Source organism: Budorcas taxicolor, chromosome Y, assembly GCF_023091745.1.
Source record: "Budorcas taxicolor isolate Tak-1 chromosome Y, Takin1.1, whole genome shotgun sequence".
Classification (NCBI taxonomy): Eukaryota; Metazoa; Chordata; class Mammalia; order Artiodactyla; family Bovidae; genus Budorcas; species Budorcas taxicolor.
In genome coordinates, this window is record NC_068936.1 from 7,614,580 (window position 1) to 7,628,726 (window position 14,147).

Consider the following 14,147-nt stretch of genomic DNA (forward strand, 5'->3'; position numbering starts at 1 on the left):
AAATATTCAGGACTGAATTTCTCACTGACTGATTTCATTCCCTTGCTGTCCAAAGGACTCTCAAGAGTCTTCTCCAATACCACACTTCAAAATCATCAAGATTTCAGGGCTCAGCTTTCTGTATAGTCCAACTCTCACATCTGTACATGACTACTGGAAAAATTATAGCCTGGACTAAAAAGACTTTTGCTGGCAAAGTAATGTTTCAGCTTTTAAATATGCTGTCTAGGTTGGTCATGGCTTGTCTTCCAAGAAGCAAGTATCCTTTAATTTTATGCTGCAGCCACCATCTACAGTGATTTTAGACACAAGAAAATAGTCACTCACAGTTACCATTGTTTCCCCATCTGCTTGCCAGGAAATCATGGGACCAGATGCCATGATCTTTGTTTTTGAATGTGGAGTTTTAAGCCAGCCTTTTCACTCTCCTGTTTCACTTTCATCAAGAGGCTCTTTAGTCCCTCTTCACTTTCTGTTATATGGGTTTTGTCATCTGTGTATTTGAGGTTATTGCCATTTCTCCCAGCAATCTTGATTCAGGCTTGTGCTTCATCCAGTCCGGCATTTCACATGATATATTCTGCATCCAATTTAAACAAGCAGGGTTATAATTCAGAACCAGTCCTTTGTTGCATGTCTGTTTCTAGAATCAGTCTCTGTCCCTAAACTTTTGTGTCCCTATTCTTGTTTATCTCTTTTCCTACCTCATTATGAGCAAATTGATTGGCCTTTCTGGGTATCCGGTGTCCTCTGCCAGCATATAGAAATCATTTAGTGAAAGTTACTCCATATCCTGCCAATCTTTTGAGATATTTACTGAGGAAAATCTGAACTCCTTCTCATATGTCACTCCCATCTGAGGACCAGACTGCTGCTGCTAAGTTGCTTCTGTCGTGTATGACTCTGTGCGACCCCATAGATGGCAGCCCATGAGGCCCCCGGTCCCTGGGATACTCCAGGCAAGAACACTGGAGTGGGTTGCCATTTCTTTCTCCAATGCATGAAAGTGAAAAGTGAATGCGAAGTCGCTCAGTAGTGTCCGACTCTTAGCGACCCCGTGGATTGCGGCCCACCAGGCTCCTCCGTCCATGGGATTTTCCAGGGAAGAGAGGTGGAGTGGGGTACCATTGCCTTTTCCAAGGACTAGTCTAGTGAGTTTATATTCAAAGGTATGCATTCTGCCACTACTTTAGAGCACTACTTTAGCAAGTGCTTTGAAGTATGTATACTGTCAATATAACACCATCAAGTACTACTGAGCTCACAGTGAAGCATACACGCAGTGAAGCTACTGAGCTCACCCTCTGTAGTATGCATCCAGCGGCTACTTAGTCTGCACTCTGAAGTATGCTTCTTACTACTGTTGTGCCCCACTCTGTGGCAGTTATGCTGCAACCCATGATCTGGCACTAGGAGTGTATGAACCACTACTTCTGATTATGCATGCAGCAACTGCTGAGGTTGAAATCACGAGTTTGCATTCTGCTTTCACGGAGAATTGAATTAGGGCATGTGAACTAATTAGCTTGCACTCTGGAACATACATTACAATTCTAGAGCATAAGTATCACAACCAAGTGCACCTGCGCTCTGGACCTGGCATGCCATAACGACTGAAAATGCAAGAAGCTGTTCACAACTACTGACCCCTGATTTCAAATCTCCACTGCTGCTGATGCTAAGTCACTTCAGTCGTGTCTGACTCTGTGTCACCGCATAGACAGCAGCCCACCAGGCTCCCCTATCCTTGGGATTCTCTGGGCAAGAATACTGGAGTGGGTTGCCACATCCTTTTCCTATGCATGCTAAGTCTCTTTAGCCTTGTGCAACTCTATGCGAACCTATGGACAGCAGCCCACCAGGCTCCTCTCTCCACGGGATTCTCCAGGCAAGAATATTGGGATGGGTTGCCATTTTGTTCTCCGGTTTCAAACCACACACGCTACAAACACTGAGCTTGCCCTCTGGAATACGCGCCTGTCATTACTGAGGCCGCCACCTAGAGAACGCTCGCTGGAACTACTTAGTTTCCAATCTGGACCACCCTTTCTGCCACTATGGAGACTATTAACAAGATTTGGAACAAGTGCGTTGCTATCACTGAGACTGCACAGTAGAGCATACATCTCATCACTCCTAAACCCGGGTTCTTTAGGATATGGCCTGCCACTAGTGAGCCTGTCCCTAACACATGCCTGTTTTAAGTACACATACACTTTTGGTATATTACACTCTGGAATCTGCCTCCCTGCACTACGGATATTGCCTTTCCGAACAAGAGTTCATCACCAGCTGAACTTTCATTCTAAAGCATAAATTTCACAATCATTAGCTTGTTGCTTTATAGCTAAGTCAGGCCACTACTCAGCCTGCACTGTAATTCAGGTGTGCCTAAGCAATTACTGAACTTGCACTCTGAAGTTTCCTTCTGGACACAACTGAGCCAGCACTCCTGTAGACAGAGTGAGTTTAAACACTGGAGGACATGGTATACCTTTACTGAGCATGAGCTCAAGTGCAGGCATCCGGGCTCTGCTGAGAACATGCTCTAGTTGCATACATGCCACAGTAACTGAACGTGCAGCTGGGAGTACAGATCTCATGACTACAGAGTGCCCACATTTCATCATGGGTTTTGCACTACTGAGGTTTACTCAGAAGCATATCTCCCATCATGACTGCATGTGCCTTCAGGAGCCAGTGTTCTGACATTACTGAGACTGTGCTGTAGATTAAGAATGCCTGAACTACACGACTGCACACTGAATCATGCATCCCAGCAGTATAAATCCTAGCACTACAGCACACGTGTCACTTCTGAGTCCTTACACTAAGCAGGCATGGCACAGCTAGTGGGCATGTGGTCTAGAGCATATGTGTGGCCATTGCTAATTTCACACTCGGAAGCATGTGTCTTGCCACTTGTAAGCCCAGGCCCCAAAACACTCATGTTTCATCTACTGATTCTCTACCCTGGTACACTGTTTTACCATTGCTGAGCCTGCCTTATAGAGCATGAGTTCCACTACTACTACTCTTGATTCATGGCCCGCGTGCTTAAACCTGTGAGCCTACACTCTGCAGTTGAAAATTGCCAATGACTTGGCTTGGCCTCTGTTGCATATTTTCCCCACTCTTCTTCCTGCACTCTAGAGCAGGTGTCCCAACTACTGAGGTTGCTCTCTGGAGGACCTACTCCAGGAAAATGGAGTCTGCATTGTAAAACACATATCCTACCCATGAGTGAACCGTCATTCTAGATCAACTGTGACTACTAGTGACCTTGAATCCTGAAGAATAAAGTCACTTCCTTGAGGTATTGCTCTAGAACGTGTGTGCAACAATTACCCCAGTGGCATTTTATACCAGCCATTATGCTGCTAGTCACCCAGCACTCTAGACTATCCAAGCTGAGCGTAGTGTATCTGTATATCTATGGATGATGTGCAACCACTGCAGACCTGGTGTATATGTCATATTTCCTGCCTCAGTTGATCATGCGTCACAATACACACATGCCACAACCCTTGTGCTTGCACTGTGGAGGGCATGTCATCCCACTACTGAGCTTGTGTGGCAGAGCAGGTGTATCATATTTTCTGAATTTGATATCTGGATACGCAGCCAAAAATAAAAACCCAGCTTTCAAGTGAACGTGTCCCTCTGCAGTCTGCACTCTTGAGCAAGGGCACTGCAACTCCTGAGACAACACTCCGAAGCACATGTAGAGCAGGTATGCTGCATCTGCTGAGCTTAGCTCTTCAGCATGCCTCTCAACAGTGAAACACACTTTAGGCATACCCCTGTTAATACAGATTCATGATCTAGAGCAGGCATGCTTCAAATACTGAATCTTTGCTTTAGAGAACACGTGCTTCATCTCCTGAGATGGTGCTTTTGAGGATCCTCCCCACCACTACTTAGACTGTGCTCTAGAGCGGGTGTGACACAAATAGTAGGATGGCACTTTGGAGCCTGCATGCATCACTACTGCGTCTCAGCTCTAGCCTGGAAGTACTGAAACACCTTAGCTTGCAATCTGGAGCACACGATCTGCCACTAGTGTGCTTGCACTTTAGAGCAGGCTGTCTGAAGCCATCCCATTGGCACTGGCAACATGCATCCAGCCGCTACTGAATGCACACTAGAGCACAGTTCCTACCACGACTGAGCATGTACTCTACCACAAGATGTCTAAAACTGCTCAGTTGCATTGCAGAGCATACCTCTTTCCACAATTGAACTTGCATTCTATAGGAAATGTTACACAACCACTGATCTTGTGCTCTAGAAATGAGACACCGTAAATAATTTTAACATTTGAAACGTGTCTGGCCAACACTAAAGGCATGCTTTAGATCAGCTGTGCCAAAATCACTGAGCTTGCCCTCAAGAGTATATCTGAACTCACATTTTATAGCACACCTACTACCACGGCAGATTCTGTGCTCTAAAACTCTCATAAGACGAGAGAACAAGATGGTGGAGCTGTAAGTGGATGTGGAGTACATCTCTCCATGGATACATCAGGCATACACCTTCAGACACAGAAGAGTAATCAGAACATTACCGGAAAGTAGAGAGGAGTACCTGACAAGTGGCAAAGAATATATAGAAGCACGCAAAACTCAGTAGGATGAAAGAACTGGGGGAAAAAACAGGAGTTTAGTAGGACTGGATCATCCCCGAGTGGGTGAAGGAACTGAAGCAGAGGTCCTATCCCACATTGGGTAATTGTCTGAATCATAGAATAAACATTTAAAGCGGGGAGTGAAACAGCTAATCTGTGGAAACCTAGATGCAATGAGAATCAGAGAGTCCTTGCTGCAGCCGTACATACCCCATACAAGGACATGTGTCCCCTGAAAGGCACAGTGGCTGGGAGCCGGAGTTTAGGGATTCTGGGGTAATTCATAGGTGAGGGCTGCTGTTTACTGGGGAGAGATGGAGAGAGGGGGTGTGAAGGAGGAGACTGTGGTAGGGTATACCTGTGCAGGAAAACCAGGCAGCCATGGAAGCAAGGCAATATCACCGAGTCACATGTAGGGGGTAGAGCAATCACCATAGCCTCTCTCTCCCCACATGCTAGCATCAGCAGTTACTAAAATAATGAGGCTGACCCATCAAATGCTGAACACACTGAAATGCAGAGCAGGACACCTCCCAGGGTGCTCCTTTGAGTGCCTGATGCACCATACTAGAGTAGAACCCCATTCAGGATGCTCCTTTAAGTGTCAGATGCACTGATCTACAGAGTAGGACCCCAGCCAGGGAGGTCTCTCTATGTGCTGACACAGTGAACAACGGAGAAGGATCCCAGGCAAGGAAGCCTTCTGAATGGCTGAATAGGTGGAACTAGGGAGAACACTGGCCAAAGAGGCCTTCTTATCGCCAGATACAAGAGCTAAAAAAAAAAAAAAAAAAAAAGACTCTGATAGGGCCATAACTCCTGTGGTGTAAGTCTGTGTCCCTGCACCCTGCCCACTTGACACAACCTGGGTCCCTCAAAGCCAAGCGGCTGCTACGCCTTCACAGTTAACTCTCATTGGAAAAAAGCTGCCACAGGTAAAAAAAAAAAAAAAAAAATCTTGCAACTATTTGCACAGGATTGTTTCAGTCCTGTCTAACTCTGTGTGGAACACATTTCACCGCTACAGAGAACAAGCTCTAAAATACATATACTGGAACAGCTGATCTTTTCCAGTCTTGTAGCCACTGCTGAGTTTTCCAAATTTGCTTGCATATTGAGTTCAGCACTTTCACAGCACTATCTGTTAGGATTTGAAATCACTCAACTGGAGTTTCATATGTCCACTACCTTTGTTTCTATTGATGCTTCCTACTACCTACTTGGCTTTACATTCCAGGATGTTTGGCTCCTGGTGAGTGATTACATCATCATGATTATCTGGATCATGAAGATCTTTTCTGTATAGTTCTTCAATCTTTTCTGTGTAGATTTTTGCTACCTCTTCTGAACATCTTTTGCTTCTGTTCGCTCCATACAATTTCTGTCCTTTATTTTGTCCATCTTTGCATGAAATATTCCCTTGGTATCTCTAATTTTCTTGAAGAGATCTCTAGTCTTTCCCAGTCTATTGTTTTCCTCTATTTTTTGCATTCATCACCGAGGAAGGCTTTCTTATTTCTCTTTGCTATTCTTTGGTACACTGTTTTCATATGGGTATATCTTCCCTTTTCTCCTTTGCCTTTTGCTTCTCTTCTTTTCTTAATTATTTGTAAGGCCTCCTCAGATAAACATTTTGCCTTTTGGCATTCATTTTCTTGGGGATGGTCTTGATCACTGCCTCCTCGACAATTTCATGAACCTCCATATGAAGATCTTCAAACACTCTATTACACCTAATCCCTTAAATATTTTCTCATGCCCACTGTACCATCATAAGGGATCTGATTTAGGTCATACCTGAAATCGTCTAGTGGTCTTCCCTACTTTCTTCAATTTAAGTCTAAGTCTATAGCAAATACTGAGCTTCCACTCTGAACCTTCCTTCTTACAACTATTTGTCCACCATTTTAGAGCACTTTTGCCTCACCTATTTATCTTCACTCTGAAACATAGGTACCGTCACTCCTGAAAGGATGCTCAAGTGCATGCATTTAACTCTTACTGAGTCTATGCTCCAGAGTAATCATGCCGATCTACTAAGCTTGCATTCTGCCACATGCATCTTCCACTGCTTAGACTATGATACCAAGGTCATGCTGCAACTACATAGTTGCGACCTCAAGCTTATCTTCTTTGACTTTCAGCTTTCATACCAGCACACATGTTCTGCCCCTCCTAAGCCCACTTTCTTGAATAGATATGAAACAACTGTTGAGGTTGCATTCTGGAGCATGTCCCTGCTATTTCTGAAGGCATTTTAAAAAATTTCTTCATATTTCTTTTACAAATGATTTATTTTAATTGGAATAGAATTACTGTGTATTACTGTGATGGTTTTTGACATATACATCAACATGAATCAGGTACATGGATACATGTGTCCCCCTATCCTGAACACAACTGAAACCTCCCTTGTTACACCATGCTTCTGGGTTCTTCCACAGCACAAGAATTGGATGCATCTTTTCTGCATTGAACTTGCACTGGTCATCTCTTTTATATATGGTAATGTACCTGTTTCAATGCTATTTTCTCAAATCATCCCACCCTTGAACTCTCCCATTGAGTCTAAGAGTATGTTCTTTGTATGTGGATCTTTTTCACTCGCCTTCATGCAGGGTCATTGTTACTGTCTTCCTATATCCCATTTATATGCATTAATAAACAATATTTGCCTCTCTCTTTCTAACTTTCTTTTTTAACTCTGAATAATAGGCTGCAGGTTGAACTGCCTCATTAAAAGTGACACAAATATATGTTTTTTCTCTAGCTAAGTAATATTCCACTTGGATATATAGCAAAACTTCCTTATATTTTCATCTGAAGATGTGCATCTAGATTACTTCCATGTCATAGCTTTTGTAAAGAGAATTGAAATAAACACTGGGGTACATGTGGCTCTTGATTGTAATTCCCTCTGGCTATATGCCAAGAAGTGGGGTTGTTCGGTCATATGACAGTTCTAGTCCAAGTTTCTCAAGGAATCTCCAATCTGTTCTGCATACAGGTTGTACCAGTTTGTGGTACCACTAACAGTGTATTAGGGTTAACTTTTCTCCACACTCTCTCCAGGATTTCGTGCTTGTAGAATTTCTGGTGATGGCCACTCTGAGCAGTGTGATATGACTACACATTAATTTTTAATTTCTGTTTCCCTAATGATGAATGATTTTAAGCATATTTCCTGTGTTTGTTGGCCATCTGTATGTCTTCTTTAAAGACATGTCTGTTTATGGCTTTTGTCCCCTTTTAATGATGCTGTGAAAGTACTTCACTCAATATGCCAGCAAATTTGGAAAACTCAGCAGTGGCTAAAGGACTGGAAAAGGTCAGTTTTCATTCCAATCCCAAAGAAAGGCAGTGCCAAAGAATGCTCAAATCACTGCACAATTGCATCCATCTCACACGCTAGTTAAGTAATGCTCAAAATTCTCCAAGCCAGGCTTCAGTAATACATGAACCATGAACTTTCAGATGTTCAAGCAGGTTTTACAAAAGGTAGAGGAACTAGAGATCAAAATGCCAACATCAGCTGGATCATTGACAAAGCAAGAGAGTTCCAGAATGACATCTATTTCTGCTTTATTGACTATGTCAAAGTCTTTGACTGTGTGGATCACAATAAACTGTGGAAAATTCTGAAAGAGATGGGAATACCAGACTACCTGAACTGCCTCTTGAGAAACCTATATGCAGGTCAAGAAGCAACAGTTAGAACAGGACATGGAACTACAGACTGGTTCCAAATAGGAAAATGAGTCCATGACGGCTACATATTGTGACTTTGCTCGTTTAATTTATATGCAGAGTACATGATAAGAAACGCTGGGCTGGAAGAAGCACAAGCTGGAATGAAGACTGCCGGGAGAAATATCAATCACCTCAAATATGCAGATGACACCACTCTTATGGCAGAAAGTGATAAGGAACTAAAAAGCTTCTTGATGAAACTGAAAGAGGAGAGTGAAAATGTTGGCTGAAAGCTCAAAATTCAGAAAACTAAGATCATGGCATGTGGTCCCATGACTTCATGGGAAATAGATGGGGAAACAGTGGAAACAGTGTCAGATTTTATTTTGGGGCGGCTCCAAAATCACTGCAGATACTGATTGCAGCCATGAGACCAAAAGGCTCTTACCCTATGAAAGAAAAGTTATGACCATCCTAGATAGCATATTGGAAAGCAGAGACATTATTTTGCCAACAAAGTTTTGTCTAGTCAAGACTATGGTTTTTCCAATAGTCATGTATGGATATGAGAGTTGGACTGTGAAGAAAGCTGAGCACTGCAGAATTGCTGCTTTTGAGCTGTAGTGTTGGAAAAGACTCTTGAGAGTCCCTTGGACTGCAAGGAGGTCCAAGCAGTCCATTCTAAAGAAGATCATTCCTGGGTGTTCTTTGGAAGGGATGATGCTAGAGCTGAAACCCCAGTACTCTGGCTACCTCATGTGAAGAGTTGACTCATTGGAAAAACTCTGAAGCTTGGAGGGATTGGAGGCAGGAGAAGGGGACAACAGAGGATGAGATGGCTGGATGGCATCACTGACTCGATGGACATGAGTTTGCGTGAACTCCGGGAGTCGGTGATGGACAGGGAGTCCTGGTGTGCTGCAATTTATGGGGTCTCAAAAAGTCACACACGACTGAACTGAACTGAACTGAACTGAACTGAACTGAAGCAACTGACAAAGAATTAATCTCAAAAATATACAGGCAACTCCTGAACCTCAATTCCAGGAAAATAAACGACCCCATGATAAAATAGGCAAAAGGACTAAACAAACATTTCTCCAAAGATGACATACGGAATGCTAACAAACATATGAAAAGATGCTCAACATCACTCATTATCAGAAAAATGCAAATCAAAACTATAATGAGGTACCATTCCATGCCAGTCAGAATGACTGCTATCCAAAAGTCTACAAGCAATAAATGCTGGGGAGGGTGTGGAGAAAAGGGAACCCTCTTACACTGTTAGTGGGATTGCAAACTAGTACAGCCACTATGGAGAACACTGTGGAGATTCCTTAAAAACAAACAAACACAAACAAACAAGCAAAAAACACTGCAAATAGAACTGTCATACGACCCAGAAATCCCACTGCTGGGCATACACACCAAGGAAACCAGAATTGAAAGAGGCAAGTGTACCCCAATGTTCATCACAGCACTATTTCTAATAGCCAGGACATGGATGCGTGATGGATGTCCATGAGCAGACTAATGGATAAGAAAGCTGTGGTACATATACACAATGGGGTATTCCTCAGCTACTAAAAAGAATACGTTTCAATCAGTTCTAGTGAAGTGGATGAAACTGAAGCCTATTATACATAGTGAATTTAGCCAGAAAGAAAAATACCAGTAGAGTAAACTAGCGCCTATATGCAGAATTTAGAAAGATGGTAATGATAAACCTGTACGTGAGATAGCAAAATAGACACAGATGTATAGAACAGTCTTTTGGACTCTATGAGAGAGGGCGAGGGTGGGATGATTTGGGATAATGGCATTGAAACATGTGTAATATTATTTGTCAAACGAATAGCCAGACCAGGTTCGATATAATAGAGAGATATGTTTTCATAACATAAACTATTGATACCAAGCTTAGATTTTAGAATTATTTCCCACTCCATGTTCCATCTCAACAGGAAAGAGCCAAAGTTGTTGCTGACTCAATCACTCCAAGAGCTGGGAAACCTGAAAAAGAAACTGAACCTGCACTGAGATTTTCTGTCACATTTATGATCAAGCTCTAAGTCCAAGACTGTTTTTCCTTTCTTGTACTAAGCAGTCCCTTCTTAAGATTGTAAAGCATGGAAATCGAGAGAGAGAGGTAGGAGATTTTTGACCTCCTCATGTTCAAAAGTAATTTTAATCAGAGAAGCTAGAAAGGACAGAAACTAAGGAAAATAATCAAGCAATAGAGAATAGTTATGATTTAGCCATTAAGCAAATTCAAGGGTCTTTAGTCCTTCCTCAAGGGCCATCGTGGAGAAGGAAATGGCAACCCACTCCAGTGTTCTTGCCTGGAAAATCCCAGGGACGGGGGAGCCTGGTGGCCTGCCATCTCTGGGGTCGCACAGAATCGGACATGACTGAAGCGAATTAGCAGCAGCAGCAGCAGCAGCAAGGGCCATCGATAACATTCTGAGCAATATCCTGTGAACAGTTTTAGAGATGCTAAAGCCCAAACCAGGCAGAAATGTAAGTACCTAGTTGGAACTAGACGGTCGATGATGTGGACTCCCAATATCCTCAGTAATAGGCCATTAGTAGAATGTCCCAATATTGATCACAGACCCCATGTTCCACCCTCGCTCAGTCATTAAAATATTTCCCCTGAAAGTATTTGGAGATTTGCGTCTTTGAAGCACCAGCTGCTAAGACACCTTGCTCGGTCCTACAGTAAGCACTTCCACGCCGCCCCACCCCCCGTCCCCCCACCACTGAAACCCAGTCAGTTCATAAATTTTTTTGCACAGAAGCAAGTAGACCAAGTTTGTGAGAGTAACACTGCTGAATATTAAGAATGTGTGTATAGAAGGATGATAAATCACTTGTATTTCAGAAATAAACTAGATTTATTGATTTATTGTGATTTTTCGATAACCATGTATGCAAGACAGCAAAAGAGACACGGGTGTCTAGAACAGTCTTTTGGACTCTGTGGGAGAGTGAGAGGGTGGGATGATTTGGGAGCATGGCATTGAAACATGTATAATATCATATATGAAATGAGTCGCCAGCCCAGGTTCAATGCATGATACTGGATGCTTGGGGCTGGTGCACTGGGATGACCCAGAGGGATGGTACAGGTTGTGAGGAGGGAAGGGGTTCAGGAAGGGGAACACGTGTATACCTGTGGCGGATATATGTTAATGCATGGCAAAACAAATATAATAATGTAAAGTAATTACCCTCCAATTAAAATAAATGAATGTATTTTTTTTAAAAGAAATCATCCAAAAACCTCCATACCTACATTGAAACCAAGCACCACCCAAGAGCCGATAAGTTCCAGAGCAAGACATACCATGCAAATACTCCAGCAACACAGGAACATAGCCCGGAGCTTCAATATACAGGCTGCCCAAAGAGCAAACCCATAGACATCTCAAAACTCAATACTGGACACTTCGTTGCACTCCGGAGAGAAGAGATGCAGCTCCACCCACCAGAACACTGACGCGAACTTCCCTAACCAGGAAACTTGACAAGCCACTCATCCAACCCCACCCACAGGGAGGAACCTCCACAATAAAGAGGAACCACAAACTGCCAGAAAGAGAAAGGCTATCCCAAACACAGCAACCAAAAACAAAAAAAAAACTTTAGTAATGAGATTTTGCATCCTTCATGGTTTTGGTTACTATTTCTGTAAACAGTCTGTATTTTAAGTTGATGCTGAAGTAAACACTGGTTGAACATTACCCTTCAACTGCTAGGAGACCAGTGACTTTGTGATGTCACAACTAACCTTTGATTGCTAGGAGACCAGTGATTTTGCAATGTCACAGCTTTTTGACTGGGAGGACCTCTGTGATGGTCGAGAGAGTTTCTCTCTGCAGGTCAGGCAGACATCATTTGAAGCTGAACCAGACAAATGAGAAAATTATCTGAAGAAATGTTTCTCTGAGATGGCACATATTTCTTCAGAAATTCAAGATGGGCCTCCTAAAGATGAACCCACTGGTTCAGAAACCTCCATTAGATCTTCTTCTTATGATTATATAACTGGGGACTCAGTTTTGAGATCTATGATTGAAGAATATGCTTTTCAGGCTTTGTCTGAGGATCTTGTGATCAAAAGGCCACACTACACATATTCTGTCTCTGAAACAGATGATGCGAATGATTTTCTTTCACTCACATTTCCACAAAAACTTTGGAATATAGTTGAAAGTGATCAGTTTGAATCTATTTGGTGGGATGACACAGGCACATGTATAGTGATCAATGAAGAACTCTTTAAGAAAGAAGTCTTGGAGAGAAAGGATCCTTTCAGAATATTTGAAACCAAGAGCATGAAGAGTTTAATTCGACAGCTTAACCTTTATGGATTTCATAAAAAGCGCCAAACTGTTCAAAGATCGGCTTCACTACCTGTCTTTCTGGAAGAAGAAAACAACATCTCTCTTTTGACTAAGGTATTCCAAAATTTTCACTTATTGCCAATATGTCAGATTAAACCATGTGACCTAGAAAGCATGTTCATATATGTAGCCAAAACAGAATTTAAACTTGAGATAACAAGTTGTTGAAATAGTTTTATTTTTTTGAAGTTGAAAACAGCTGGAGGTTAAAATATTGGATGTTAACAAACTTTCCTAGCAACTTGAAACCAGACATAAGTTCTGAAGCTACTTGAAGTGGTATTTACTGTATATATGCAACATACTTTTAGTTGAGCATATTCTTTCTAACATGTTACCTGTTAAAACTACCAACAGAGGTATTTGATTTTATGTTATTTAATTGGTTCCATTAAAGGAATATGTTTTTATAACTTAGCTTTGTTTGTCAGTTTTACCTTGGTTTATAAAGAAACTAAATAATTTAATTCTTTGATTTCAGTTACAGACCTACTATAATCCAAATTTCAAAAGAGGCCATCCCCAACTTTTAGTAAGAATGCAAAGAAGAGTTGGAATTAACAATGTCTCTCCAATATCTTCATTAGTTCAAGGTAACAAGAAGCATGCTAAAGCAAGTGTCAAAAAAGATGATCATAACTCTGAATTTCTTCCAGAAATGAGCGGAGAGACTGCATGTCCAGCCTCCACAAGTTTAAGTGTGCCTTTCATACAAAAGCCTCATACCAGCCAGATAGTCACTAATACAAGTGCCCTATCTCCATGTGCCTTACCTACCCCATCAGCAATATCAGTTAGACACACAGACCAGATTGTGGTAGATCAACCTGAAGTTTTACAAACGTTGAGCATTTTTAATTGGCACTCACAGAGCAGCTATGCTCAAGGAAACGGCCACGTTGAGGACTTTGCTACTACAACTACATCTCCTTCTCGGAACCACATCGAATCTCCATTACAGAGCAGTTATTCTGGACTGATGGTGGAACCTTCCAAATTTCCAGACAGGCAGAGCGATATGTCAGCCCATGACAGTCCTTTTCTTAACCTGCAAGAGAGAGGCAACTCATGGTTCTCAGTGCCAACAATCGCTTATACATCTGCCTCCTCTCTTTCGAGTAAACTCATCAATAATCATCAATATGTGAAAACCATCCTAATTAAAGCTGACCTATCAAATACGTGTCAGAATATGGAGCCTAAAGGAGATTGAAATTTATGTTCGGACATGTCAACAGATATCTACAATTCTTGTATTTGAACAATAAATTTCCATGTTCATCTTCATAGTTTCATTTTTTATTTTCAAACAAGGAAGAGTAAAATGAGGCTTTAGTTCAATGGTTGGCTATTTTACTTCATGGCTTTATAAACTTGTCAGTTCAAGAAAACATCCGTTATGCATCCTAGGTAAA

At 42.1% G+C, this 14,147-nt stretch overlaps 1 protein-coding gene across 1 annotated transcript; it reads left to right on the forward strand.

Moving 5' to 3' along the window:
• The first annotated feature begins 12,276 nt into the window (after positions 1-12,276).
• Positions 12,277-13,945, forward strand: LOC128071053 (heat shock transcription factor, Y-linked-like). The gene is made up of 2 exons (XM_052664039.1): positions 12,277-12,786; positions 13,214-13,945. Exons 1-2 carry the CDS (start codon positions 12,277-12,279, stop codon positions 13,943-13,945), a joined length of 1,242 nt encoding a protein of 413 aa, XP_052519999.1.
• Positions 13,946-14,147: the final 202 nt, after the last annotated feature.